Genomic DNA, 26,790 nt, shown 5'->3' with positions numbered 1-26,790 from the left:
GAAATCAATCTATGGATTGAAACAAGCATCTAGAACTTGGAATCATCGTTTTGATGAAGAAATCAAAAATTTTGGATTCATCAAGAACGCTGATGAGGCTTGTGTGTATAAAAAGGCTAGTGGGAGTATAATTACCTTCTTAGTATTGTATGTCGATGACATTCTACTATTTGGAAATGACATTCCAACCATGGAAAGCGTTAAGGCTTGGCTTGGAAGTAGATTTTCCATCAAGGATCTTGGTGAAGCTGCCTATATTTTGGGAATAAAGATCTATAGGGATAGGTCAAGGCGCTTGATAGGTTTGAACCAAAGTACATACATTGATAAAATCTTGAAAAGGTTCAAGATGGAAAACTCCAAGAAAGGTTTTGTACCTATTCAAAGAGGGACTATATTGAGTTCAGCTCAATGTCCAAGCTCAAAGGGTGAGCAAGAAACAATGAAACAAATCCCATATGCTTCTGCTATAGGATCCATCATGTATGCGATGATATGTACTAGACCGGATGTGTCATGCGCTTTGAGCATGACAAGCAGATACCAACAGAATCCAGGAAACAGTCATTGGATGGCTGTTAAGAACATATTGAAATACCTTAGGAGAACTAAGGATATGTTTCTGATATATGGATCTGGTGAGGAGGAACTCGCTATAAAAGGTTACACGGATGCGAGCTTCCAAACTGATCGAGATGATTCTCGATCACAGTCTGGGTATGTGTTCACTCTTAATGGAGGAGCTGTCTCTTGGAAGAGCTCAAAACAGGAAGTGGTAGCATTGTCCACTACAGAATCAGAATACATCGCCGCTTCATTGGCAGCTCAGGAAGCTGCATGGTTGAAGAAATTCATTACTGATCTAGGGGTAGTCTCTTCCATTCAAGACCCCCTAGAAATCTTTTGTGACAACGAGGGTGCGATTGCACAAATCAAGGAACCTTGTTCGCACCAAAAGACAAGGCACATAGAGCGGAGATTCAACTACATAAGGGATGAAGTTGAAAAAGGAAAGATATGTATTCGCAAAGTTGGAACTGATCAAAATCTTGCGGATCCATTCACAAAGCTCCTAGAAAGACCGAAACATGAGCGTCATGCGAGTGGCTTAGGACTCCGATATTCTAGTAATTGGATTTGATCTATTTTGTATTTACGTTTAAAAGACTTTTGTAATTTAACTCTTTTATATGATTATGGAATCTTGAGTTAAATTCTAATTTTGCATGTTTAATCCATGAATAAGTTATCTTATTCTAAAAGTCCGTAGTCGATCACATTTGTGGGAACAAATATGAAGCAAGACTATTATGAACTAGGATTGGTGGATATTCATAAGGAATGAATATGGAGCATAGGTTTGCTGCCAAGGTTCATAGATATTTGTGGGATACGAATATTGGACTGACCCGCTCTCAATATTACTACATGGAGTCAATGGACCTGATCATTAGTAATTTTGAGTAAAGGAGAATTTCATATTATCCTTAAACCTGAGATGTATACTGGGTCTTGATTTTCACCAAGTATTACACTTTGACTCTCCCCTTCGCTATTCGTAAAAGATGGTACATAAGGATGAGCTCAGGTGGAGTATAAAGTGATAGTGAGAGGCGTATACAGTCAAGATGGAATTTGTTCCTCTTATGTGTTGAGAGTTTAGATGTCTAAGGCCTGATAAAGTTGAATTGTAAAGAGAATGATCGCCTATGTCTCTTAGATCCAACATGACATCTAGTAACAAAGGGATATAATGATAGATTCACCTAAATCATATCAAGTAAGGGACTTGAAGGGATGATGTTATTGAATGGCACTTCGTCAAACACATTAGGGGTGGTGAACTGTTGTTAGGCGGTATTCACCACTTACATTAATTTTCTATGTATCTCGTGCAAGTGGGAGATTGTTGGAATTACGTATGCCCGAGACACATACTTATACTAATGTGGCTAACTGTGTTTGATCCAAGTCGGGTCATACCCAATAACAAGCTAGACGACACCAAATGTATTCTTTTAATGATTTGATCATTTAAACGAATACCGAACACTACGTGTTTAGAAAATTGGTTATCTAAACAAACACACTTGAGGATTTAAATGAATTATCTGGATAATTTGTTTATATAAATTAATTATTTAATTGGTTAAATAATTATATAAATGTATGAACATTTTATAAAAATGAGTTTTATAAAATGAATGGAGATGTTTTAAATGGTTAAAACAAAACAAAAAAAAAAAAATAATAATAATAATAATAATAATAAGTATAACCGGCCACCCCATGTGGGTGGGGGTTTTTGGTCCAATTAAATTGCATGCTTCCTTTGCATGTTAGGTGATCTTTTTTTTAAAAACTCTCCATACAAATTACATGCATTTTGGTCCTACTCTTGGCATCTTTATCAAGTGTTTTACAAGCTTCAAACTCTCTCTCTCCCTCTCCATAAACTCACGGCAGCAGCAGCAGCAGGAAAAAGGAGAGCTTTTTGAGCTTGTTTTGGTGTTCCTAATCCTAGCAAAACAACTTGGTGTTGTCACAAATAGCTTGGGGTATCACACTCTTGAGGTCTTCTTCTTTGGAGGCTTGTCATTCATCCACCATCCCTTCAACAATCCACTTGTTCTTCTAAAGGTAGAAGAAGGTACTATTTACATTTTGTGAGCATATTGTTCTTGTAATTTTGATCCTTGTTCTTTGGGTTTTAGTTTTAACATAATGGTATGTTCATAACAAGTTTTAAAATCTAAGCTTCCGTTGCGTTTTCTAGTTAAATATGGTTAACTTGAACTTTGATAATCTTGTATAAAACCCAACAAATCGTTCCGCGGGTTACGCGCGAACATTTCTGGGAACTGTGCTCGTCTGTGTAAGTGGCGCTGCCACTACGAGCGAAATAATACCGTCCCGCGGGTTGCGCGTGGACATTTCTGGAAAGCCGTGCTCGTCTGTGTAAGTGGCGCTGCCACTACAAGCGAATAATACTGTAATACCGTCCCGCGGGTTACGCGCGGACGTTGTGCCGGAAAACAAGGCGCTCGTCTGCGTAAGTGGAGCGACCTCTACGAGCGGGCTCAAACCCATAGTACTGCCCCATGACCATACTAGGAACTCGTCTGCGTAAGAGGTGCGACCCCTACGAGTGGGCGGATCAAACCAGCAGTCCCTACCCTTAGAGTTCCAATGGTAAAGTGATCACTTACTCGAGTTCTGGCGCACATACATCGTAAATCTTAGATAACCGTTTGCATTGCTCATCACGAAACATAATTTTAAACACATAATCGCTTGCATAGCTTGTAAGTATACCATGATAAAACATTATTTAAGTACGTGTCCCTCGCCCCGAAAACAGTTTAGGAATAGTGAAAGCAGTGAGAATAGGGGCTGTGAGACTCACCTGTGGTTCTTGTTAAGGGATTAATCGAGATTCGGGTTTTCTTGGTGTTGGCCTTTGAATTGAAGGTCTAGAATACGATTAAATAACAAGAAGTATATAAGAAATAGGAGAATATAAGGTTTGGAAAGTAGATCTCAAGTTTATAATCTCGGCTTACCTAGTAACTGGAACGGAATTGAAAATAACGGATGCTTGGGAGATGTTTAGTGCAAGTTTGTAGTTCTTAAGAGAGAAGTTTGAAGTGTGTTTGGGTGATAATTTAGGTTACATATTTATAGGCAAACTCAAGGGAACACAATCCCTTGCTTTAGGGGATTGTAATCTTTTCATATCTAGGTGTAATGATGATAAAGTATGGAAATTATTATTATTTATTTAAAAGTGGAGTTGTGGATAAAAGATTTTGATTTGATTTGGTCAGGACATGCAGGTCTGTGGTTGGTGGGAGTAGGGTGGCTGACAGTTGACTTTTCATGTTACAGTGTGCTTTTTCAGGTACTTTTGTCAGTGTACAGTAAAAAGTGGAAAATCTCTGAAACACGCTACTGTTTCCTTTTGGGCGGGAGTAATCTCCTTACATCTGGAGAATAGACTAAGTGTTTTGTGCGTATCACTTTGTGCGCATAGCTTTCTGCGTGAAGGACATTTCTTTGCTGCGGGTAGGTGCGTAACCTTCTCGCAGTTAGGGACATTGAGTTTCATTTGTAGATTCTCCAGGTGGTCTTGGTATTTCAACATAGTGATCAGTCATGTTGAAGTCAATTCCATCTTGGAGCTTCAGACAAACTAGCTCTCAATGTTCCCGCCATGCGGGGAGGTTAGTTCCCTTCCGCACGCGCATAAACGATTTAGGATGCACCCGCCTTAGCATCATGCGGGATGGTCAACCCATTAGACAACATAAAACATAAAGCCAAAACATTCGCGCATGGCGCATATAACATATGCCCACGCTGGTTCTTAACATGGTGCGCTCGCGCAGGGCGCACATAATATGCCCGCGCTGACTAACATGGCGCGCTCGCGCAGGGCGCACATAACAAATGCACGCGCTGATTAACATGGCGCGCTCGCGCAGGGCGCACATAACAAATGCACGCGCTGATTCTAATATGGCGCGCTCGCGCAAGGCGCATATAACATAATTACCTAATATTTAGGTTGATTACTTGGTTTAAGGGGTTGGGAATTTACCGGGTGTCACACTTACAGCAGTGGTTAATCCCCAAATATAGCGCTCGATACGTTTAGATTCGGGAGTAACTAGCCATGATAACGAGACAGTTCGTTAAAACGGTTGGTGTACCCTACATGGTCAGCACCTTTCATCTCTAAATTCCACAATTTGTGTTATAACTTTTGAATTTCACTTTTTTGGCAAAAATGTTCCAGTAAAAGGGTCTTGAGTTCGGCCCATAACATACGGTTTATAGCTTCTTGTCCCCTTATCTGAACAATCATGTTCCACCACATCAATGCGTGATCCACAAACATACGGATAGCGAACTTGACTATACGGTCTGGTGGACATTCACTAATGTTAATTACAGACTTGGTCTTTTCAATCCATTTAACCAATCCGTTAGGTCCCTAAGTACCTTTGAATTCAGTAAGTTCACAGGATGTAAATTGCTTAAACGAATATTCCTGACGCGGGCGTTCTTGATTGTTACGATTGTTACTGGTATTTGGTTGAGCTTACGTTTGTAGTTATGTTGGTATTCGGTGTGGGAGTTGCATTCGTGACATTATTGGTGTTCAAAACAGGTTCAGGGTTCCCAGCGATATTAACAGTCGGGCGAGTATTATTATTGTTTATAACAATATCAGTAGTCAGCGGGGTAGTAACGCCCGAGGCTAAATTAGTATTCGGCGGAGGTATATTATCAGTGGCCGTAGTGGTGCTCGAGGGTTGGTTAACAATGTTATTGGCACGTATGCCAGCAGTGACTTGTGTTACAATAGTCGGTATCACTGCTTGCAGTTGGCGAGCAATCATTGCGGCCACGTCCGCCTCAGATATAGGGTTAGCCTTCTTCGGGGCTATTTTATAACAAAAATCAAATATTTTAATTAACACCGGTTCCACCATAATAAGCACATTATCACGATAATCTAAATCACAAGCACACAATTATGCAAAGAATACCTTTGTATTACCCACAATCATTACTATCTAAATTATATTCAAAAGTTTTGGCCTATAAATAGAACCTCTCATTTTCATTATTTATCACACTAAACCTCATTCTTTAGATTCTCTAACATAATGAAGTAATTACATGTTTTTTTTGTTGTTCTTCAAATATCTTTGATTTTGATCTTATTTTTATGTATTTCTTTTAGTTTATTCTTATGTTTTAGAATTTTCTTTTGAATCTTCATAGTTGTTCATATACTCTCACCATAGTCATCATAAATTGTTAATAAAACTTTACTTTTTGGTTTAGAATATTATGATGATCATGTTATTCCAAAAAACTACAATCATTTTCTCAAGATCTTGGATCAAAGTATTTTTCTCTAAACAACTATGAATATTCTTATGATCTTCAAAAACTCATAATGTTATAGTACCTAAAAACTATAATATTTATACATTAAACCCTATACTTTCAAAAATGTCAATAGATATCCTAAATTATAATATTTACAATTTAAACGTTATACTTTCTTAAATGTCAATAAACACTCAAACTATATGATATTACACTTTTAACCTCGTACTCTCTTATTTATCAAAACCACTCTAAAATATTTTGAGTTAGTATACAAATAGAGTACAAACCGGATATGTATGTATCGTACAAGCAAACGATTATGTCGAAGCAAAAGTGACGTAAATAATCCCATTGGACCAGTGACTCTTACCAGGGAATCAACTTGATGGAGGTCTTGCTCTTGGTTTAGAACATTCTAGTATGCGACATTCTAACTAATTTAAAAATCAAAACTTAATGTAGGGCATCCCGTGACCGGTTCAACAAACTATAGTATTTACATATTAAACCCTATACTTTCATAAATGTCAATAGATATCCTTTACGCTTTAAACCTTTTACTTTCCTAAATGTCAATAAACACCTAAACTATATGATATTTACACTTTAACCTCATACTTTCTTATTTATCAAAACCATTCTAAAATATTTTGAGTTAGTATACAAATAAAGTATAAACCGGTATGTATGTATCTGACAAGCAAACGATTCTATCAAAGGCAAGAATGGCGTAAATAATCTCATTGGACCCGTCACTCTTACCTAGGAATCAACCTGTTGGAGGTCATGCTATTCGTATAGAACATTCTAGTATGCGACACTCTTAACTAATTTAAAGATCAAAATTTTATCTAAGACATCCTGTGACCGGTTCAATAAACTCTTGCTCAGGTTCGTGTTCATCCATCAAGGTGAGTTCATAGCCCTTTTACATGCTTTTAAACGTTTTATACTTTGGGGGTTGATTCACATGCTATTTGATTCAAGCTTTATATTTCATATTATATTTTATGTGTGATCATTACAAGTGTATACAAATTCGCATTGACAACCATTAACCTGTTAAGCCCGTGGTAGTATGATGATAGATTTATGGCACGACCCGCCCACTCAGGCCTCGGGTAGAGGCCTGTGTGTTCAGAATCCGACGATCGATAAACATTAATAGTCTAATCGTGGATTAGACGACTTGCTAAACGTGTCAGAGGTTTGGTTGTAATCACTAAAGTATACAAAGTAACTTAACACGTATGGTATGTTTTCAACATAATACATATTTTTATATTATTATAAATTTAAAACCCATGTTCTCACCAACTATTTTTAGTTGACACTATCGCATGTTTTGCTGGTGATGAAAATTAAATTATAAAGATTCATGAAGTGTCAACTTAGTGATGTATCAAACTTGAAAGTTTAAATAAATCAAGTAATCTTGTTATTTGAATTTTTTTGGACTAAACAAAGTGTTGGTCTATTTTAATAATTTAATACCATGTACATGATTTAAATCTACGCACATCTCGACGTTTTGGCCTTAGCCAGGGGTGTGGCAGTACTCGACTGGATATTTTGGTTAAACCTCATTACTTGAAGAGACGATTTTAAATCTAAAAGAACTTAAGCGAGAGAGAACTCCAAATCAGATTTTAAAATAATTATAACTTAAATAAATAATTATAACTTAAATGTGAGTACGATAGGCTTTGAGAAGATAAAAAAAACAAAGTGAACGCGTTTTTGTTGTCATAAATCCTAAACTCCAAACTATCAACCAATGTTTCTAATAGAATTTCACAAAAAATTATCTAAAGTATCAACCAATGTTTCTAATAGAATTTCACAAAAAATTATCTAAACTATCAACCAATGTTTCTAATAGAATTTCACATAAAAATTATCTATTTCATTTACTGCTCTTTTTATTGACATTCCTAAGGCTATAGTAATGGACGTGTTATAAATTAGAGCATTTTATGCCATGTAGTGGTGTTGTAAAACAATATATATACTACACACACAAAAATATAATAATAATATTAATCAAGCAATAACCCGGCTACAAACCCCCCCCCCCCCCATTTATCGCCTGTGAGAGCGGTGTTCAAACAAAAAATCGCCCCAATCTTGGGCAATTTATCGCCCACTACACTTGCCCCAAGAGCCACAAAGCAATGAAGCATCATAACAAATTTTCATCAATGAACATAATTCAATTATAAGAATCAGCATAAACCCACAAGTAAAAACAAGCATACCAACCACTCTACTAAGGAGGTGTTTGGGAATGCTTTTTAAAAGTGCTTTTTGCTTTTTGAAGAGACAAAATGTCCAAAATGTCCCTCCAAAAGCACCTAAAGCACACCAAATTGGTGCTTTTAGAGTGGCATTTTGAAGTGCTTTTAGGTGCTTTTAAAGGGGCATTTTTGACATTTTGCCTCTTCAAAAAGCATGTTTAAGAAACAATCCCAAACATGCACTAAATGTCTATAAGCCGGTACTGTTTAATTATCGGGTTGGCAGTGAGAGAAAATATAACACCAAAACACCTTTATAGTGGCCTTAACGCATAGTCTGGTACGCAATGACCTTCCATAAATTGTACTTGAAAATCCAAAGTACAAAAAGACAGTCGACACAACATTTACCAGACTCGACCCGACCCGACCCACCAGAGTTTAAAATTTTTACCTAACGATAAATGAAAAAACGAATTTTTCAGTGAAAAATAAAAGGAGGGATCATATATAATCACCCGTGTACCGAAAACACACGACCAATCATCCCTTGGGTCCAGGTGGCAGTCTCCTTCAATTCTTCATCTTCTGATTGTAGACATTCTCCCAAAAACTCACTACAAAACGCCATATCTTTAAATAGAACCTTCACATTTGAACCAAGTGCATCTGCAAGATCTCCCAACACTGCAACCGCGGCTCGTACCACCCCCAAATCCCTACAATAACAATAATATTAATTCAAATGCATATTATAATCCAATTTACTTTAACAAGGAACTGCATGAGCAAACTATTTTTAAAGGAGCATGATTTATATAGAAAAGTTGAGTTGTTCAACACAAACAATATCTACAGTTAATCATGTCAAAAACATCAACCCTAGGAGTGTAATCAAGCAGCTCATAAGCCACTCAAAACCGGCTTGTTAAAAATTGAGCCGAGCTTAAACGAGCTCAAGCCCAAGCCATAAAATAAGCTTGTTTAACCGAGCTTGGGCCGGAGAACGAGCTTTACTTATCAAGCTCGAGCTGGCTCAAGAGCCTAAACTAACATATTATTTATATATTTTATCAATGTATGAAAAAAAGACTCAGGAGCGAAGCTTGACCTCTAGTAACCCGCACACATTTATAATCATGTAACCAAAACACCATGACCCTGTTCAACCAATTTATCTAAACTGGCTATCAATTTTGCAGGTAGTAATTAATTTGTAAACGTGTTAACGGGTTGGTGGGATGTACATATGCTGGTAGGTCGGCCAAGTTACTGGTCAACCCAAACACGACCTATTTATTAAAATATCAATTAACATAACTTATTCAAAAGAAATGATAATTCATACCTATGAGGATCCTTAACAACAACTTCGACGAACTTCAAAAGATGTGAAGCATGAGGTAACATAATCTCAGCCTTTGACAATTTAAACCCTTGTAAAATACCCGAATACGCCTCAAAAATACTTCGCTTCAACTGATTTCCGTAGTCCACCATTTCCTCATCATTAACATCAATCTGTGCACACACTTCAGCAGCCCCTTGCATCATAGGCATTGCATACGAAACATACTTTTCGAAATGTGGACCAATTGCGAGCGCCATGTCACCAAAACACGAAAAAATTGGAGGCTTAACTGACCTATGTAAATCCCCACTGGAGAGATCCTTAAGAAGCAGTGTCATAATATTATCACAAAAAGGTAGAATCTTGTCGTCTAACGCCCGACATATATCACCAACCACCCCAACCGAAATAGAACAAACCTGGTATTCATCAAAATTCTGAAGACCCATTTCCAAATATTTATAAAACTCTTGCATGTACTTCTCAAACGTGGGTCCGGTCGCGTAAGCAAGAGCACCAATGGCAAGCATAGCTTCTTCATGAACGGTTGAGCTTCTACAATCAAACACTTTTAAAAACAACGTCATAATATTATCAGCAGCTTGAAATATTATAGCTTTAGTTTCTTCAGTACTGCTAAATTTCTGAATAATAACTTGCATGACACCACAAAGCAAAGCTTGCAAGTCGCCTTGTTTTTCTCTATCATCTGATGAAAGAATTTGAAGCTCAATAGTTTGTCCCAATTTGTTCATGATAACAGGCAAAAGGTGTGCTATTATTTGAGATGATTCAGAAAGATTAGAACATCTAACAACCTCGTTCAAAGTTTCATAAGCAGCAGACCTTAGTCTAGTATCACTTGCATCGGTTCGTTGCGCGGTTGTAATAAGAGACAATATAATATCAGGAAGATAAGGTGTAAGAACCGATGAGCCGGTTTCAAAACCTTCATACCCTTGAGCAAGAAAATAAACAGCTCCACATACTTTCTCTGCAACATGAGGAGAATCTTTGATACTTTCAAGAAGTACCGCTAAAACCTTTTGAAGGTTAGCAGGTGAAATTACAGAAAAGCCCGTGACGGGACTGTGTAACAGCTCAAAGATACGACTCAGAGTCCACGCAGTCGTGTCTTTCACATGACTGTTTTGATCCTTCATGGCGTTAAGCAGGAATTCAAGTGCAGAACTAACCATTGGTGATAACTTTTCGACACTCGGGCCTTCAAGAATTGATCCAAACGCATACGTGGCGGCTTCACGAGACCGCCAATCGGGCTTTGATATATTTTCTTGCACAAAAGGCATAACTAAAGGCACGATATCATCGCCCACGGTTCTAGCAACAAGACCTAAGCATGTTCCACCAGCCATTGCAAGATTCCAGATATCATCTTCCTGATCTTGATCTTCATCTTGTTTCAATAAAGTTTCAAGCAACATAGGAACCAATAAAGGTAACACCTTTTCAATGAAACGAGAATACGGGTAGGAGTCACCCGATTCACCTGTTTCAAAATCTTGAAGCTCGATTTCTTCATCACAAATAGAACTCCAAAACTCAATTGCTTGAAGAGCAACACCTTCTTCATCTCCTTTAACAGCATTTGCAGTAAGTTCAAATAGTTTCGGCATGTACGGCTCTAAAACGTTATAGTACGTTGACGCGATCGAAACAAGACACTCAAAGGCAGCTTGTCGAATGCCGGCTTCTTTAGCCATGGCGGTTTCACACACAACTTTCATAATGTAGTTCCGTTCATGCTCGTTTTCAAAATTCGTCTGTGCAAAATCAAGAGCATTGTATAGCGCGGTGGTTGCTGCAAGACGAACCGAACTCTGTTCGGTTACATTCATACCTTGAACCACAGCTGTCAGAACAGAGTTAACCTCATCTTGAACCAGATCATTGTGAGATATCTCCTCACAAACATACCCGAGTGCTTCTAAAGTCGCCTGCTTCAATGAAGCTGGTTTATCTTGCTGGGTCATGTTTTCAAGCAAAGAAGAAACAAGTGTCGGCCATTCTTTTCTAGGGATTTCGATGGAAGCAATTTTGGCAATGACTTGTGCAGCAGTGTGTCCTGCTTCAGAGACAGATGAACCAAGAGTGTTTAACAACAGCCCTTTAATTTGGGATCTTAATGATGCATCATTTGACATCCATCTATGTGATAAATGTTCTTTAGTTGTGGAATCTTTAGCATCCAAAGAATTCTTAAGCACAATACCAGCCAATCTACGGGACTCGATAGGTTTACCATCATTAGAGAGCTCAAGTGATAAAGAGAGAAGAAATCCAGGAAGATTTTGCTCTTGAAACTGCCTAAGACTGCTCTCTGCTTCAGTTCGGACTTTTGGATCTGGTGATTGAGCAGATAATAAGAACTGTGTAATCTCCACTGCCATTTTTTTCTGTTCAAACACACAAGAGTTGATATAAATTTCACAGATTAACAAGCATATTTAGAACTCCGTTGCAAACACCATTAATAAAAAATATCACATCATAAATTTATAGCATAAACATTATGTGATGCAACAGCCAAGAAGTAGATAAAGCAACTCAACAAACTAAGATGTTTATTTTATCAGTACAACAGTCTACAAACATATATCAGATTGTAAATGCTTTTAAAGAATACAAACTAGTAAAGCAACACCACAATGCAAAACAAAAAAATCAAATGTCAAAGATACGTTTGAAACCATAAATCAAGAATAACAATAGATAGGTTTTTAATCCAGAATGCCATTTTTTAACGATAACTTCATTTTCATCCCGTTTTCCCAATTAAATTTTGAGAACTTGAAAATGTAACCATACACATTTGAAACAAATCGTATCGTTTGTCAATAAAATGTTACCCTTCCATTAAATTTAGTGGTTCACAAGTATAACATTTTTATAATAACAATCCCTAAAGAACCAAAATCTAGAAAAAGCATATTGAGCCACAGAAATAATCATCAGCGAAGAAAAAATCATTCAAACACCGAATCGATTTAATCAGTAAACGTAGAAGCAACAGCATAAACAATGATCAAGTAATAATTGAAGATCTGCAATAAACCCCTAAAGTTAGATCTAGAGTTCAAAATGAAAACCTAACTGAAGGGAGAAGAAATTATACCTTACGTGAAGCAAAATCCGATGCAGTTTGAAGTGAGAGTCGAGAGAGAGAGAGTGTGTGTGTGTAAATGTAAATACGGGCAGCTGGCCGAACACGCCGCCTCCTAAAACCCTTCCCTTCCTTCTTTTTGTTCAAATGAAACGTCGCACGTGAGAGGAGCGTGGTTGGCTGGATGTCAATTTAATTTAAAAAATAGAATAAAATAAAATCGTGATATTTCTAAATCTCCCTAATTTTCACTAAAATTCTTTAAATTGCCACGTGTCTTTCTTAGCCTCCTTTTTTTTTTTTTCTGTTTTTTAGTTCTCAACGTTTACGTAGTGTTCCCGAGTACAATTAAGAATAGAAAGTTTCATTTCTTTTCTTTTATTTCACCTTTCTCTTTTCCTTTCTTTTCTTTCCACTTTCCTTCTATTTTCTTTTTTCTTCCTCACCTTTTCTTTTCATTTCTCCTCTTAAATGAATCTTTGGAACACAACTCATAATTCATTTCTTTCCTTTCTTTTCCTTTCTTCTCTTAAATGAGACTCGGGAACACAGCGATAATTTGTTCAACAACCCGTTTCCTAATTTTTCCTTTCAGTTTTCTTTTTCAAAATCAAACTTCGCGGTATTCATCGTTCAGGCTTATAACCCTAATAACAATCACACTATCCGACTCTTCTGGTGACAATACGAATTGCTTTGAAATCGTTCCATATTAAACTATAAAGGTAATCCTCGAACCTATTTCCATGAAATCAATCGGAACATCTGATGTCGATTGGATTCTACCCTGATGTAATTCGATTGGAGATTTAGCATACTCGATCGAAAATCTATCTTTTTCAATTTACAGATTCAATTATCTAATGTCGATTGTTAAACACATTCTCACGTAATCCCATTGGAGTATACATGTTCAAAATTCAATTTAATGGTAGTATGTTATTGTTGTTGGTGATTTGAATTTTTGTAAGTAAAAAAGAAATCATGATGGAGCTGATTCACTCATGTAAGCTTTAAGTTTTTCAATTTCGAACTTTGTTTTTTATCTTGTCGAAATCAATCTGCAAGTGATGTTTGAATGAAGATTTAGGTTCAATTGAGCATTTTGACTTTTGAGGTAAATATTATACTGATGTAACAAAATCAACATAAAACCCAAAAAATTTTGCTCTTTTTGTGTAAGGCCCCTTTCCCGGTAGCTCTACTTTAACGTTGGATTTACTAATAAACACAGTTCTTACAAATCAGAGTTAATTAAACTTTCACAGAAACGTTAACTTAAATCATTCATTACAAAACATTAAATCTTTTCTTTAAAACCATGACAATAAACATCATATTTAAAACACCATTTCTTTCATCTACAGATGCCAACTGTTCAATCCATGTCATGTGTCATCCTCATGCTTAACTCTTCAGTCTGATCACCTGCGTGCATACTAAAAGTCAGCTACGCTGAGCGAGTTCTAGTTAATCAGGTGACATCCAATACATACACATATCATACATACACACATATTTTAACCTTGTATAAATATCCATGAGAGGAACGTCACATAATATCTATGAAAGAACCATGGCTATTGCCCATGCTATATATATTTCATAGAAGGACGCTCTGTATAAATTCTTCATAGAAGGACACTCTATATACTTCCATAGAAGGAACATCCTATATATTTCCATAGAAGGAACACTATGCTTTCCATTAAAGGAACACTACGCTTTCCATTAAAGGAACACTGTACTTTCCATTAAAGGAACACTATGTTTTCCATTAAAGGAACACTATGCTTTCCATTAAAGGAACACTATGCTTTCCATAGAAGGAACACTCTATATATATTATCCGTAGAAGGAACTCTGTACATAATTTATTATTTAATATCCGCATAAGGAGACAATCACTATTCTTGGCAATACATGCAATATCCGAAGATCGTTCACGTACCGACAAGCAATCATCTTTACATTACATACAATATTAAAATCTATATTTATAACCTGACAGTACGTACAATATCCGAAGATCGTTCACGTATCGACAAGTCCTTATCTTTACATTACATACAATATTCATATCTATTTTATTAACCTGACAGTACGTGCAATATCCGAAGATCGTTCACGTACCGACAAGCTTTCATTCTCATTCAAGACATATATAGATAACATATAAATCATACATGGCATACACTTACCAATTAAGATAAGTGTATTAACAACTATCACATCGAGTATGCACACAGCGCCGAAAACTTAACAAGGAATGGGGATAGAAACTCACCTGAACTCGGTTACTTCTTCCGTTAATGGTTACTCCTTTCTTTGGCTGTGCACAGCTAACTGTATAACAATTACGCGCATTGATTACTATCACTCTCCATATAGCGTTTCTAGTTTAATTACTACCCTCAACGAACGGGGGTCCGGGGGTAGCGCCCCTAGCAGCGGGGTCTACGGGCGGCAGCCCCTAGCAGGGTCCAAGGGGCAGAGCCCCTGACTGGGGTCGAGCTGCCAGGTCAGCTTGGAAAAATTTTATTTACCTTAACTGTCTTAACACAATTTTCATTAGAATTTTAAATTATTATTTTATTCGCCATCACATTTTCTATAACGAATTAAGCCTAATTCGTTATCATATCACACTCTAATTCGTTATCCGCTTCGCTGTCCTGATTCTAGCTTAATTCGTTAGTCTGGTTCGTCATTCTGATTCGTTATCTCAGTTCGCTAGCCTAATTCGTTATTTATCCTTAACGAATTACTTAGCGATATGTTTCTAGTTCGTCATCCCACCCTAACGAATTGCCATAACGAACTGATTATCCTTTATATAACGAATTACCGCTAATTCGTTACATTTCCGTAACGAATTAGGGTTAGGGTTTTGTCAGACGTCACATCTGATGTGACACAACCTCCGGCGCCGCCGTTGCCGGAATACGGGATCTCGCCGGAAAAGCGAGATCTCGCTCGTTTCACCACCATTTTCACCGTTTTTCGTCCCGTTCGATCCAGATCTGAGCTAGGGTGAACCCTAAGCTCATCTTAGGTTCGGTTTATACCCGATTCCACCCGGATCTCGTGACTTCAACGGTTTAACGGTGTCGGCTCGTCGTTTCGTCACTAAATCTAACGGGTTTGGATCTCTACAATATCATACTATCATTACCTCGGGTCGGAAACCGATTCTCCTTCTTCTTCTTCTTCTTCTTGGTTTCGGCTTAGAGAGAGAGAGTAGGATGAGAGAGAGCTAAGTGTGTGTTTTGGGTGGTGTATGGAATATGTGTAAATGAATGATTTAGGCATAAGAATGTATTTATATGATGGGTCATGGGCTTGAGCCCATGTTCTATCTTCCTTCCATTTTCATCCAAGTCTATTACCCATATTACTTAACCCAACACAAGCCCGACTCGTATCAACACCTACTTAATCTTATTATTTTCCCACTAACCCGAGTAAACTTTTCCCACCAATATTTAATAATATAATTAATATTACTTTGAAATTTTGGGATGTTACATTTTGGATGTCATGTTTTTTAGGATTTGGAAATACATTTCGTTTTATGGGTTTTGGATTGATCAATTTCATGTTAGTCAAGTAGAAGGGTGTTTCAAGATTTGTTTTATCGATCCATTTTAGGGTCTTCGATTTTATCATCTATATTTGGATTCATATTTGATGTACGCAATAATAAACTCATCTAATTTATGGTGTTTAATCTGTTAGTGAATGATAAATGCAATTGTTTCTTTTTGTTAAAATCTACTCATGATAAAGTTTCTAAAATATTTTTGCTTTGTAGTATCACATATTTATGTCTTTTGAACTCATGAGTCAGAATCTGTTACTTTATCCTGGTTTTTATTGATTCTAGGACTCCTCATTGAAAGTCATGGTAACAATTAAATTTAAAGTTTCTTAACTATATATTGTGAATTATTATTATTATTTGAAGAGCATATAACAAAGAACAAGAAGTGTCTTAACTTTGACTCTTTCACTTACAGGTTTCTTTATCTTATATACACTCTTATATGTGTTGTTGCTGCATCGGTCATAGAAAGTTTTCCTTATTTTTTTTATGAGCATTATAGTATCGAACAATTTCTACTCTACAAGGTAAATCATAACTCTATATTTCGTAAGTTGTGTATCATGGATTTATTAACAGTTACTCTTGCATATATACCACCACTTATTATTGGTCTCATTATGATGTGTTTCTCACTCTAATACATCTTCTTTCATAAACGGTTGTTCTGCTCTGCTATAGATTTACAAGCATCTTGAACATCATCATGATGTTAGAACAGGTATGAACCATTTGCTGCAGGCGTGTCAAAACGGGTCTGAAGAGGTAGGTCCCAGCAGAGGCGGTTAGGACCCGCAAGACTTCCTTAAAAGGAGACGTCTGCGTAGTTGAACACGCAAGACTCCTTAAACGGACGTCTGCGCAGTTGAACCCGCAGACTTCACCATAGGGACGTCTGCGCCGCGACCTACCAAACCTGCAGGACTCACCACGCTCAGAGTTGTGACGACCTCACATGCGGTACGCAAGCTGGTCCCGCAGGAAATGCCTCCCTATGGTTTCCAAGTATCCCCTGTTCCCGCAGGTGCGGATACCCGCCATTAGGGACTGGCCACCCGCGCAGCATGGCTACACGCATAAAGGCTCCAACTCGTAATAATTCAGTAGTCACCTGAAGAAGGAATGAGCAAAGCCGGGAACATTCCCGCATAAAGGCGGGAGGGGGAAAACTCCCGCCTAAATGAGCCAGTCCGTATAATAATGGAGGATCTTTTGTATGATACCTGACGAGGTATGGACAAAAGAACTGACTAACGATACGACAGCTCACTGACAGCAGCATGGCAGACAACACGCCACAGCACTGTGACCATTAGCCGCCGCCTGCTCACCAACTCCTGCCATACCACGTGCCTAGCCTGTAGTTGGTGGAAAAGGAAAAGTGAACAGCACGCCTGGTCACTGTCAGCCGCTACCTATCCACCAATTACCAGCAGAGCACGTGCGTAGGCCACAGTTGGCAGAGTAATAGGCCGGCTAAACCTCCTTGGAAACCCACCTTCGGCTATAAAAGACATCAAATGGTAATATCATTTCATCATCTAATATCTTGTATAATTTACCTGATAACTGCTCTAGTATTAATAATATACTTTTATATTCAAAGAGTAATATAGACTGATTCTCACGCCGGAGGGTGGTCACAAGGAGGAACCCCCCCCCTTTCTTAGTGACGAGCTCACGGTGTTTGTTTTGCAGGTTATCGGAAGAACCATCTTGCCGGAATTAACCCCTCGTGGGAAACGTCTATCTAACCCTCAGGTTACTCGTAATCTGTCGGGGTTCGACTGGTGTTTCTTTAGGGTCAGTTTGACCGAACAATGTTTTGTTGACTGCGGGTGTAGTGATGTGTGCGGGAAGTGAGTGGAATTGATTTCCATCTTCGTTTTTTATTCCAGATTATCCACGGGTGGTACATATGGTCGGTCCCGTCTTCTTCCACGCCGCCTGTGGCTGGTCACTCCAATTCCTTCGTGTTCATCGGTACTAACTTTTTCTCCAAATTATATATATTTTATTTCCGTGTGTTTGTATATTATATAAATCTTCTTGATTGTCATATTTTTTGAGTATTTTTTTTTGTAAATTAGCATAATATTGAATGATATTATTACTCCGAGATGGTTGTACGGGAATTTATTACTCCGAATGGAACATATGTGCACAATCTAAAATCAGTTTAATGATGCCGCTTTACTTGTGGAGGTTCAAAAATCATGAGTTGATTTTTGAGATTTTTGTTGCAAATTTATAAGACTCCTCAATTGTAATGGGTAAAGTTGTTATGGTGGAGCCTCAAACTTACTGTTTCTCTAACACCTATGGGCCTCAAACTAATTTACTATGATTGTTGTAAAGAAAAAACTCAGCTTTTGTAGATAGAATAATGATTTGAACGTTTATTGGTAAAATTATGTGTTTCGGGGGATGAACTAATTAAAAATTCGTTTTACTACATTAGATATAATATGTGTATACCACAAGCTGGATGAAATGCACGTGAGAAAATTTGAGGTGATTTTGGTTCTTGCCATGTTCATATTGTGTCCATAAATTGCCTGTAAATTATTACATTTGTTTGGTACTTTTGAAGAGGTATAGTTCAATACAAATCTTAACATTTGATACAACATACAATAGTTTACATAACAGATTTTGAAGGAGCTTCACAAATCTTGTCAATTCGTTATTGTTTTTTTAATGGGACTGGCCAAAGATATTCATGTCTTCGATTTAGTAAGTTACACGGGATGTTCTTGAAGGTATAACTCAACTAGAAAACTACCGTAACAAACAAATGAGTCAAACCAATATTTTCTTGCTGAGCTGCTATGTTACTTTTGTGTTTAGACAGTTTGTCCTTGATTTTGTGCTGATTTTAGTGCAGATAAGTTGTTGTTGACCTGCTATTTTACTGTTGTCTTTCGAAAGTTTATTCTTGATTATATGCTGAATTATTTTGCATAAATGTTGTTGAGCATGCTATTTTGACTGCACATGAAATGGGTTATGTCACTGGATATTAGTTTATTAATTTTTCGTGCAAAAGAGGGGACAGTTAGGGGCGTGTCACTTCTCTAACTGTGAGGTTAAGGAGTTTGTTAAGCACACTTTATAATTTAAATTCATAATTATGTTCCATTAACGTTGACACCTTTTATATGTAAGCGACGATTTCATTTTCATTGTATTATAGTGAATACCCGGTCAGTGCATGGGTCGAAACGAGTCTGGTTGGTTTCAACTGTTTTATCGAATTGGTATACTGTAATGGGCCCACGATAGACTTGGGTGGCAAGCTTGAATAAAAAATTGTTCGCTTTTGTCTTGCTGGGTCATGAAAATTAAAGCCACATTAAACTGGGATAATGGCATTGAAGGTTGGAGTGGGCCAAGCTATATCATGTATTTTGGAATGCTATTTCGAATATGATTCAATTATTATGGGCTAACCAGTTACCATATTAAAGCCAAGCAAGAGATTAAAGACCATTGAAGATGGTTTAGTTTAGCCCTTAAATTTAAGCCATATCATCAATATTCTCTTTTACATTATTGGCGTGTGTATTGGTAGGCTAGGCTGTATACCCATTTGTTAGGGTCCATGATCGTAATAGATGGCAAGTGATTATCCTTACTCGGGTATTCTTTCAACGTAACATTCTATCATTAGTTATTATCTATATAGTATTTGATTGTTTTTTTTAATTTAAATGTGCAGAGCTATATGTTCAGCAAAATAAATGTGACATTAATATGTAAATTGCCAATGTAATGAATCAAGTATAATATAATATGTATTTATTTATTATTAGATTTTCTTAATTTAGAATTTTTTTGGTATCCAACCCCGTTTATCACATGGGTTATAACCTAGTATATATATATATATACACACATACACACACACACGTTGGCACATCTTAGATGTATATAAACAAACTTTTAAAAGTATTCTAAGTATTTTTAAAAGTTTAAGAAAACATATAGATTTATCGTCAAATTTATTACAGATTTAAATTTTTGACTTAAAATTGTCAAACAAATGAAAGTTATAATTCTAAACTTGATTTGAGTTTCGAAATTATTTTCAATGAAATTTTTGGAAATAATGAAAAAATTCGAGATTTGGCAAATTGACTATTTTTTTCACGACTATTAAAATTTAAGAAAAGATGGTGAATACTTCCAACATGTCACCTCCAGGCCTATTAATGCTTTTAACTTCTATCATTGAAACATTTGTGTCAGCATTGACTTTTCCTTTAATGGTGATCAGAACAGAATGTTGTTTTTGAAGCATGCCATACAAAATTACACTCAAGTGAAGCAAGACATCCAAAAAATTGAACGGGTTAATGTGTATTTTTTATTGTGTTGTGATTATGGCAAAGTCGAGTAGCCCCCTCAAACTTATCAAAAATAAATTTTACAATGTAGCTCAGAACTATTATTTTATGAGAAGTTGTAACATTCTACTTTTGATAATAAATAAATGAATTTTGTCTATTAAATGGTGTGTTATTATTTAATTAGGATAAGTAATAGTAAGTTGAGTTGTGGACATGGAAATAAAATATGGAATAAGGGATGGTGATAGACCTTAAATCAATGGGCTTAAGGGTATTTAAACACCCTTAAACTTAAAACCCTCATTCCACACTTGCCTCCACACACTCAAAAACACACACAAACACTCCCTCTTCAAAGACGGATCCAGATCTAAACTAACGAGGAATAGATTTCGTGTTCTAGCATCATCGTCAAACAAGAAACACGTCTAGATCCACGTGTTGGTCCAGATCCGAACCAAAACCGAAACCCAAAAATGTACATTTTTGGTGTAAAGGGGGTTTAGATGTCGGTTTGTCTTAAAGTTTGATACAAAGGCAAATATGGTCATATCATGTAAGAAAATCCCAAACGTTTTGATAAACGGGTTGTTGGGTGCGATTTGGGACGAACGGGTGATGTTGGGACCGTGTTAAAGCAAGAAAATGAAGTTGTTATGGCCCAGAACTCATTTTATTTTCAAAACGGATATGAGGGGATGTATGAAAACGATTAAAATGAAAAGATATGAAAAAACAGCTTTTCAATCGAATTTTTGAGAATTCGATTCATTTGAAGAAAACTCAATTCGATTTGTTTGAATAAAACACAATTCGATTCTTTGAAGAAAACTCGATTCGATTTGTTTCGGAATTCGATTTGATTCGTTTAAGAATTCGATTCGTTTGTAAAACTGGACTTGATTCGTTTAAATATGCATTTTTCTATAAGTTTTAACCCTAGCTAGAGGCTCTTCCCCTTGGACCCTGCTAGGGGTTGCCACCCATAGGACCACTCAGCCAGGGGCATTGCCCCCGGACCCCCGTTCGTTAGGGGTTTCACTTACTTAGATTATGATATTGTTAGGGGTAGTTAATTGATACTATAACTGTTACATAGTTAGCCGTGCGCAACTAAGGAGGGGTGTTATAGTTAACTCCGAACAGGATCCTTGTGATTTACTAGTCCCACTTTCTTGTTATGTTTTCAGGGTTATGTGCATACTCGATGTGATTAGTTAATATACTTACCTTAAGTGGTAAGTGTATAATATGTGTATGTTTTATGAATGATATATATATATATATATATATATATATATATATATATATATATATATATATATATATATATATTGGGATCATGAATTGATCAAAGAAGATTGGAAGCTTCTCAACCTCCTCAAGAAATGGCTACGTATGGAATTCGAGCAAACTTGGCACCTCGAGCAAGCCTAGAACTTATTCGAGCAAGGTATCTTACTTATGAGCAAGGTTATCTTCTGGAATTCTTTTAAGTGTTAGTTCAAGCAAACTACACTTCATCAAGCAAGGTTGTTCTTTAGTCGAGCAAGGTTTGTTTTAGAGCAAACCTTTGACATAACCACACTTAAACCAAGTAAATTGGTGGGTCGAGCAAGGTTTCAATTAACAGTGATCTCAAGCACACTTGTAGGAAGTTGATGGAATTATACTAAGGACTTCTACGAGCAGTGTTCAACCTCGAGCAAGATACAGTGTCACCAGCAGACTTAGTATTGTTTGAATAAGTTTAAAACAAAATGTTGAAGGGATCAAGAAGAACATGTTTGCTCGTAGGATATTATCAAGTAAAGTTTGATATTATCATGAAGATTGAAGTCTACATATTCTAAGTAAAGCTTGCTTGGAGAAATGTTCCAGCACACTTATGGTTTGCAAGGTCTGCTCGACAAAGACAAAGCTTACTCGAATACATGTTTACACTTGTAATATTTTGAATACGTTTAAATATCTTATGTAACAATCATTAGGGTTTCTAGAAGGTGTTAGGTGTGACTATTTAAGGAATGTTTAGGTCACATTTGTAAAAGAGCGTAGAGTGTGTGATTTGATGGCTGATTACACTTTCTTAGCAAACGAAATATTTCATTTGGAAAGTTGCCATCACTGACATCCCACCTAGAAACCCTAGAAATTTTCCATGTATTCTGAGTTAATACTAATGGAAATCTTTTGAGTGACCTGTGTGTGTTGGGCTAGGCTTATTAGATGGGTTATACTTGTTTTTCTGGGCTGAAGCAATTAATACTGCATTTATGTCCAGACTCGGGTGTTGATCAACAAATCACAAATGAAGACTCCGTACGAGATAGTATATGGTCACAAGACCAAAGTGGCGCACTTCCGTGCATTTGGTTGCCCGTGCACTCTCTTGACTCTTGAGTCAATTCCGAAGTTTAGGCCCAAAGCTGCTGACTGCTACTTTGTAGGATATGTCGGTCGCACTGCCTACAAAGTTTTTACAAGGCAACGAAGCAGATTGTGGAATCTTATGATGTGCGCTAGCTAGAGGAGAATGAAACCGATGCTTGTGTCGGTCCTGACTGGTTATTTGATTATAATGAATTGTTTAAGTCGTTTAATGTGTTTCCAGTTTTTGATGCATGGAATTCAGGTGCAGGGACTTCGGGTGATGTTGATGAAGAAGAAGACATCTCTGTTGGTTTCGAAAAGTCTACGGTGCTGGGTATAGATTCGTCAAAATTGTATGATACTGCACAGCCTTCGTCTTCGAGTTCATAGGAACATGTTCCTGAGACTGATTCTTCACAAAAGTTTCTCGAAGAGTGTGAAATTCATACACCTGAGATACCTGCAACTGATGTTTCGTCAGCAAAGGGGGGAAGTACCATTTGTCAAATATTTGATAGCACTCTATTCCCAGATGTCATACCAAACGAATACATTGCTAGTACCTCGTACTCTCACAGTACCTCGACATCTGGATGGAGGAACCCGCTCTCTGAACCCCTTGGAGACCCAACAAACTTACCGGCTACCAGTTTTGTTCCCAATCATTCTGTTCCAACAAGTATTCAACGGGATCATCCAATAGAGAATGTCATAGGTCCCCTTGAAACGAGGGTATCAACCAGAAGTCAGACATGAAACATCAACAATTGTCTGTATTCCTGTTTAGATTGAGCCAAAGTCCGTTGAAATGGTATTGCAAGAACCAAGTTGGGTGGAAGCTATGCATGAAGAGTTGAACCAGTTTGAGAAACTCAATGTTTGGATATTGGTTGAGTTACCCGTCGGGAAAGGCATTAGATACGAGATGGGTTTCCCGTAGCAAGCAAGATGACACTTGGGATATTGTTCAAAATTAGTCATGGCTTGTGGTTCGTGGTTTCCGTCAGGTTGAGGGTTTAGTTTACACCAAAGTGTATGCTCCAGTGGTTCGACTTGAGGCCATTCGAATTTTCTTGGCATATGCTTTCTACATGGGTTTCACGGTTTATTAGATGGATGTCAAGACGGAATTTTTGTATGGAGAGGTAAAGGAGGAGATATACGTGGATCATCCACCGATTTTTACTGATTTGAAGCATCCTAGTCGCGTATACAGGTTGGACAAGGCTCTTTATGGTCTTCATCAAGCTCCTAGGGCATGATATGCTACTTTGTCGGCTCATCTGCTGGAACATGGGTATAAACGAGAGACCATCGATCAGACAATATCCCTCACGACTGTTGGGAAAGATCTGATTTTGGTTCATATTTATGTGGACAACATCATTTTTAGTTCTACCAGCAATGTTCTATGTTATGAGGTTGAGGAGGTAATGAAGAAAAGGTTTGAGATGAGTTCGTTAGGGGAGATGACGACATTTCTGGGGCTACAGGTTCGTCAGAGTTCGAATGGAATTTTGCTACACCAAGGGAAATATGTCGAGGACATGTTGGAGAAGTTCGATTTCCTTGTTTCTAAGTGTGTGGCGACTCCCATGGTAGAAAGACCTCTCATTTCATCTGATCCTGAAGGGAAACCTGTAGATCCAATGTACTATCGATCAATGCTCGGATCCCTGATGTATCTCACTGCCAGTTGCCCGGACATCATGTTTGCAGTTTGTCAATGCGCGCGCTTCCAAAATAATCCCAAACTTTCTTACTTAACTGCTGTTAAACGTATTTTTCGATATCTGAAAGGGCAACCAAAGCTAGGTCTTTGGTATCCCAAACACTCAGATTTTGATTTATATGCTTTTGTTGACAACAACTATGGAGGTGATGATATTGACAGGAAATCTACGTCCGCTGGATGTCAATTCTTGGGAGATCGATTCATTTCATTGCAATGCAAGAAACAACAAACGGTGTCCACATCAACTGCTGAGGCTGAGTATGTTGCTGCTTTTGCGTGCTGCTCCCAGGTTATCTGGATGCAACACCAATTGCTGGTTTACAGTTTGGAATTTCTTGAAACCCCTATTTTTTGTGATAATGATGCCGCCATTGTCATTGTTAAACATCCGGTTCAGGATTCCAAAACCAAGCACATTGACATAAAAAATCATTTCATTCATGACTGCTACGACCGTAAATTAATTCATCTTGAACAAATCCACACAGATAATAATGTGGCGGACCTTTTCACAAAACCAGTTGGAACAGCCAGATTCAATGTGCTTGTAGGATTCCTTAAAATGCTGCGTTTCGACGATTGAGTTTTCTTGGGGTTAAATTTCTACATTAAAGGTTTTCTATTTGTTAAAATATTTGCACAAATTTTGGGGCAGAAAATACAAAATACAAAAACAGTACGCGTGTGTCTTTAAAAAAATAAAAATAAAAATAAAACAATTTGTGGCTTTTTTTTTCTCACAGGGAAGTGATATGATTATTCAGTTACAAGCTTTATAGAAGTTTAAAAGTTTTTTTAAAAAATGAAAATTTGATCCAACCTTTGGGAATTTATAGGTAAATTGATTTTGTGTGCCTAAGGTGTGAAATTTCTAGGCTAAAAAGGCTTTTGAACAGTCATTGATAAGTATCGTAGCTTTCCATGGTGTGTAAAAGTCTGAAGTAAAATAAACTAAATCTGCAAAGCTTACTGTGGAGGGTCATTTTGATGATTTATGTATGTCTCTAGCTAAATCTCTCAAAATGATAGGCACACAATCAATTACCAAGTCGTAAACAAGCCTGTTAGTGTGTTGATCACCAAAAATATTTTGTTCCTTAATTGTCGTTAATTTTTTTTGCTGTGATAGAACTATAAAATTTAGAAATCAAATTTGTTTCTAAAGCTTAAAGAGTCAAACTAGAACTACAAGGGTGGGGCAATCAAGTAAGTCTTAAACACTCTGAATGAAAGGCTTGTAAGTCCGGACGGCATGTAAGTCCAACGTTCAACCTTAAAGCTTAAATTTTTTGTCTGTATAGTCAAAGTCAAAATCTTTTGATCAAGCACTAGGGGGTTGAAGTCAAATTGGGGTGATCTGGAGAAAGCCAAATAAGCTATGAGAAGAGATAAGATGCATCATATGTCTATAAGTGATGTCCATCTAAGCTTTATGCCTTATTGAACCTAATGCATATCACTAATGTAGTGAAAATCATGCTAAGTATCTAAATACCTGCTATCAACATGTCCACGATGTCATAATAATGCTGAAAATGAATCATTGTGAAAACATATAAGCCAATATGATTCCATGATAGGATCTTTTCATAAAATTTTGCTCATGTGACAAAACTGAAATTTGATCCCAAAATATGTTAGAATGCTGAAAGCCTAATTGGGTGGTAGAACTTGGTGTTTTCAATTTTTTTTGTTTTTTATTTAATTTTATTTTTTACGTGATTAGTTTTACCTCATGTTTACTCTTGTCGAAACAAATGCGTTAAGGAATCGTTTTATCAAAAATGAAACAGTCTTTGGTGTTTATTTGTGTTCTTGGCCCATGGGGCCTGGTCCAGAAGATAATGGAGGTCCATTTGTTCTCGGCCCAAATCTTAATAATTTGCTAGAAGTTTTAAAAGGCACTAAAAAATCTTTGTGTGATAATTATTTCAAAACTCAATCGTCATTCAAAATAATTCTCTTTCTTGATCTCAAAGTAATACCCTATCTCCTCTTCGTTCTAATCCTAATCAGCTGCTTTGCTTTCGCTAATCATTAGAGGTAAATGAACATGATTTTGGATCTGTTCTCGGGTCACTGTTGAACATCTCAGGGCATAAATAAG

The 26,790-nt window shown here is 37.0% G+C and overlaps 1 protein-coding gene across 1 annotated transcript; it reads right to left on the bottom strand.

The window, feature by feature from the left end:
- Positions 1-8,469: 8,469 nt before the first annotated feature.
- On the bottom strand, positions 8,470-12,645 carry LOC143588199 (importin subunit beta-1-like). The gene is made up of 3 exons (XM_077069271.1): positions 12,632-12,645; positions 9,493-11,912; positions 8,470-8,863 (listed from the first exon to the last, which is right to left on the bottom strand). The coding sequence occupies exons 2-3, from the start codon at positions 11,904-11,906 to the stop codon at positions 8,659-8,661; spliced, it is 2,619 nt and encodes an 872-aa protein (XP_076925386.1). The 5' UTR covers positions 11,907-11,912; positions 12,632-12,645; the 3' UTR covers positions 8,470-8,658.
- Between the last annotated feature and the right edge of the window lie 14,145 nt (positions 12,646-26,790).

This window comes from Bidens hawaiensis, unplaced genomic scaffold, assembly GCF_021521415.1.
Source record: "Bidens hawaiensis isolate Kalapana, Puna unplaced genomic scaffold, B.hawaiensis_p1.1 tig00036184_1, whole genome shotgun sequence".
In the NCBI taxonomy this organism is placed as follows: domain Eukaryota; kingdom Viridiplantae; phylum Streptophyta; class Magnoliopsida; order Asterales; family Asteraceae; genus Bidens; species Bidens hawaiensis.
The sequence above is the reverse complement of the archived record's forward strand: the minus strand, read 5'-3'. Positions and strand labels throughout refer to the sequence as shown.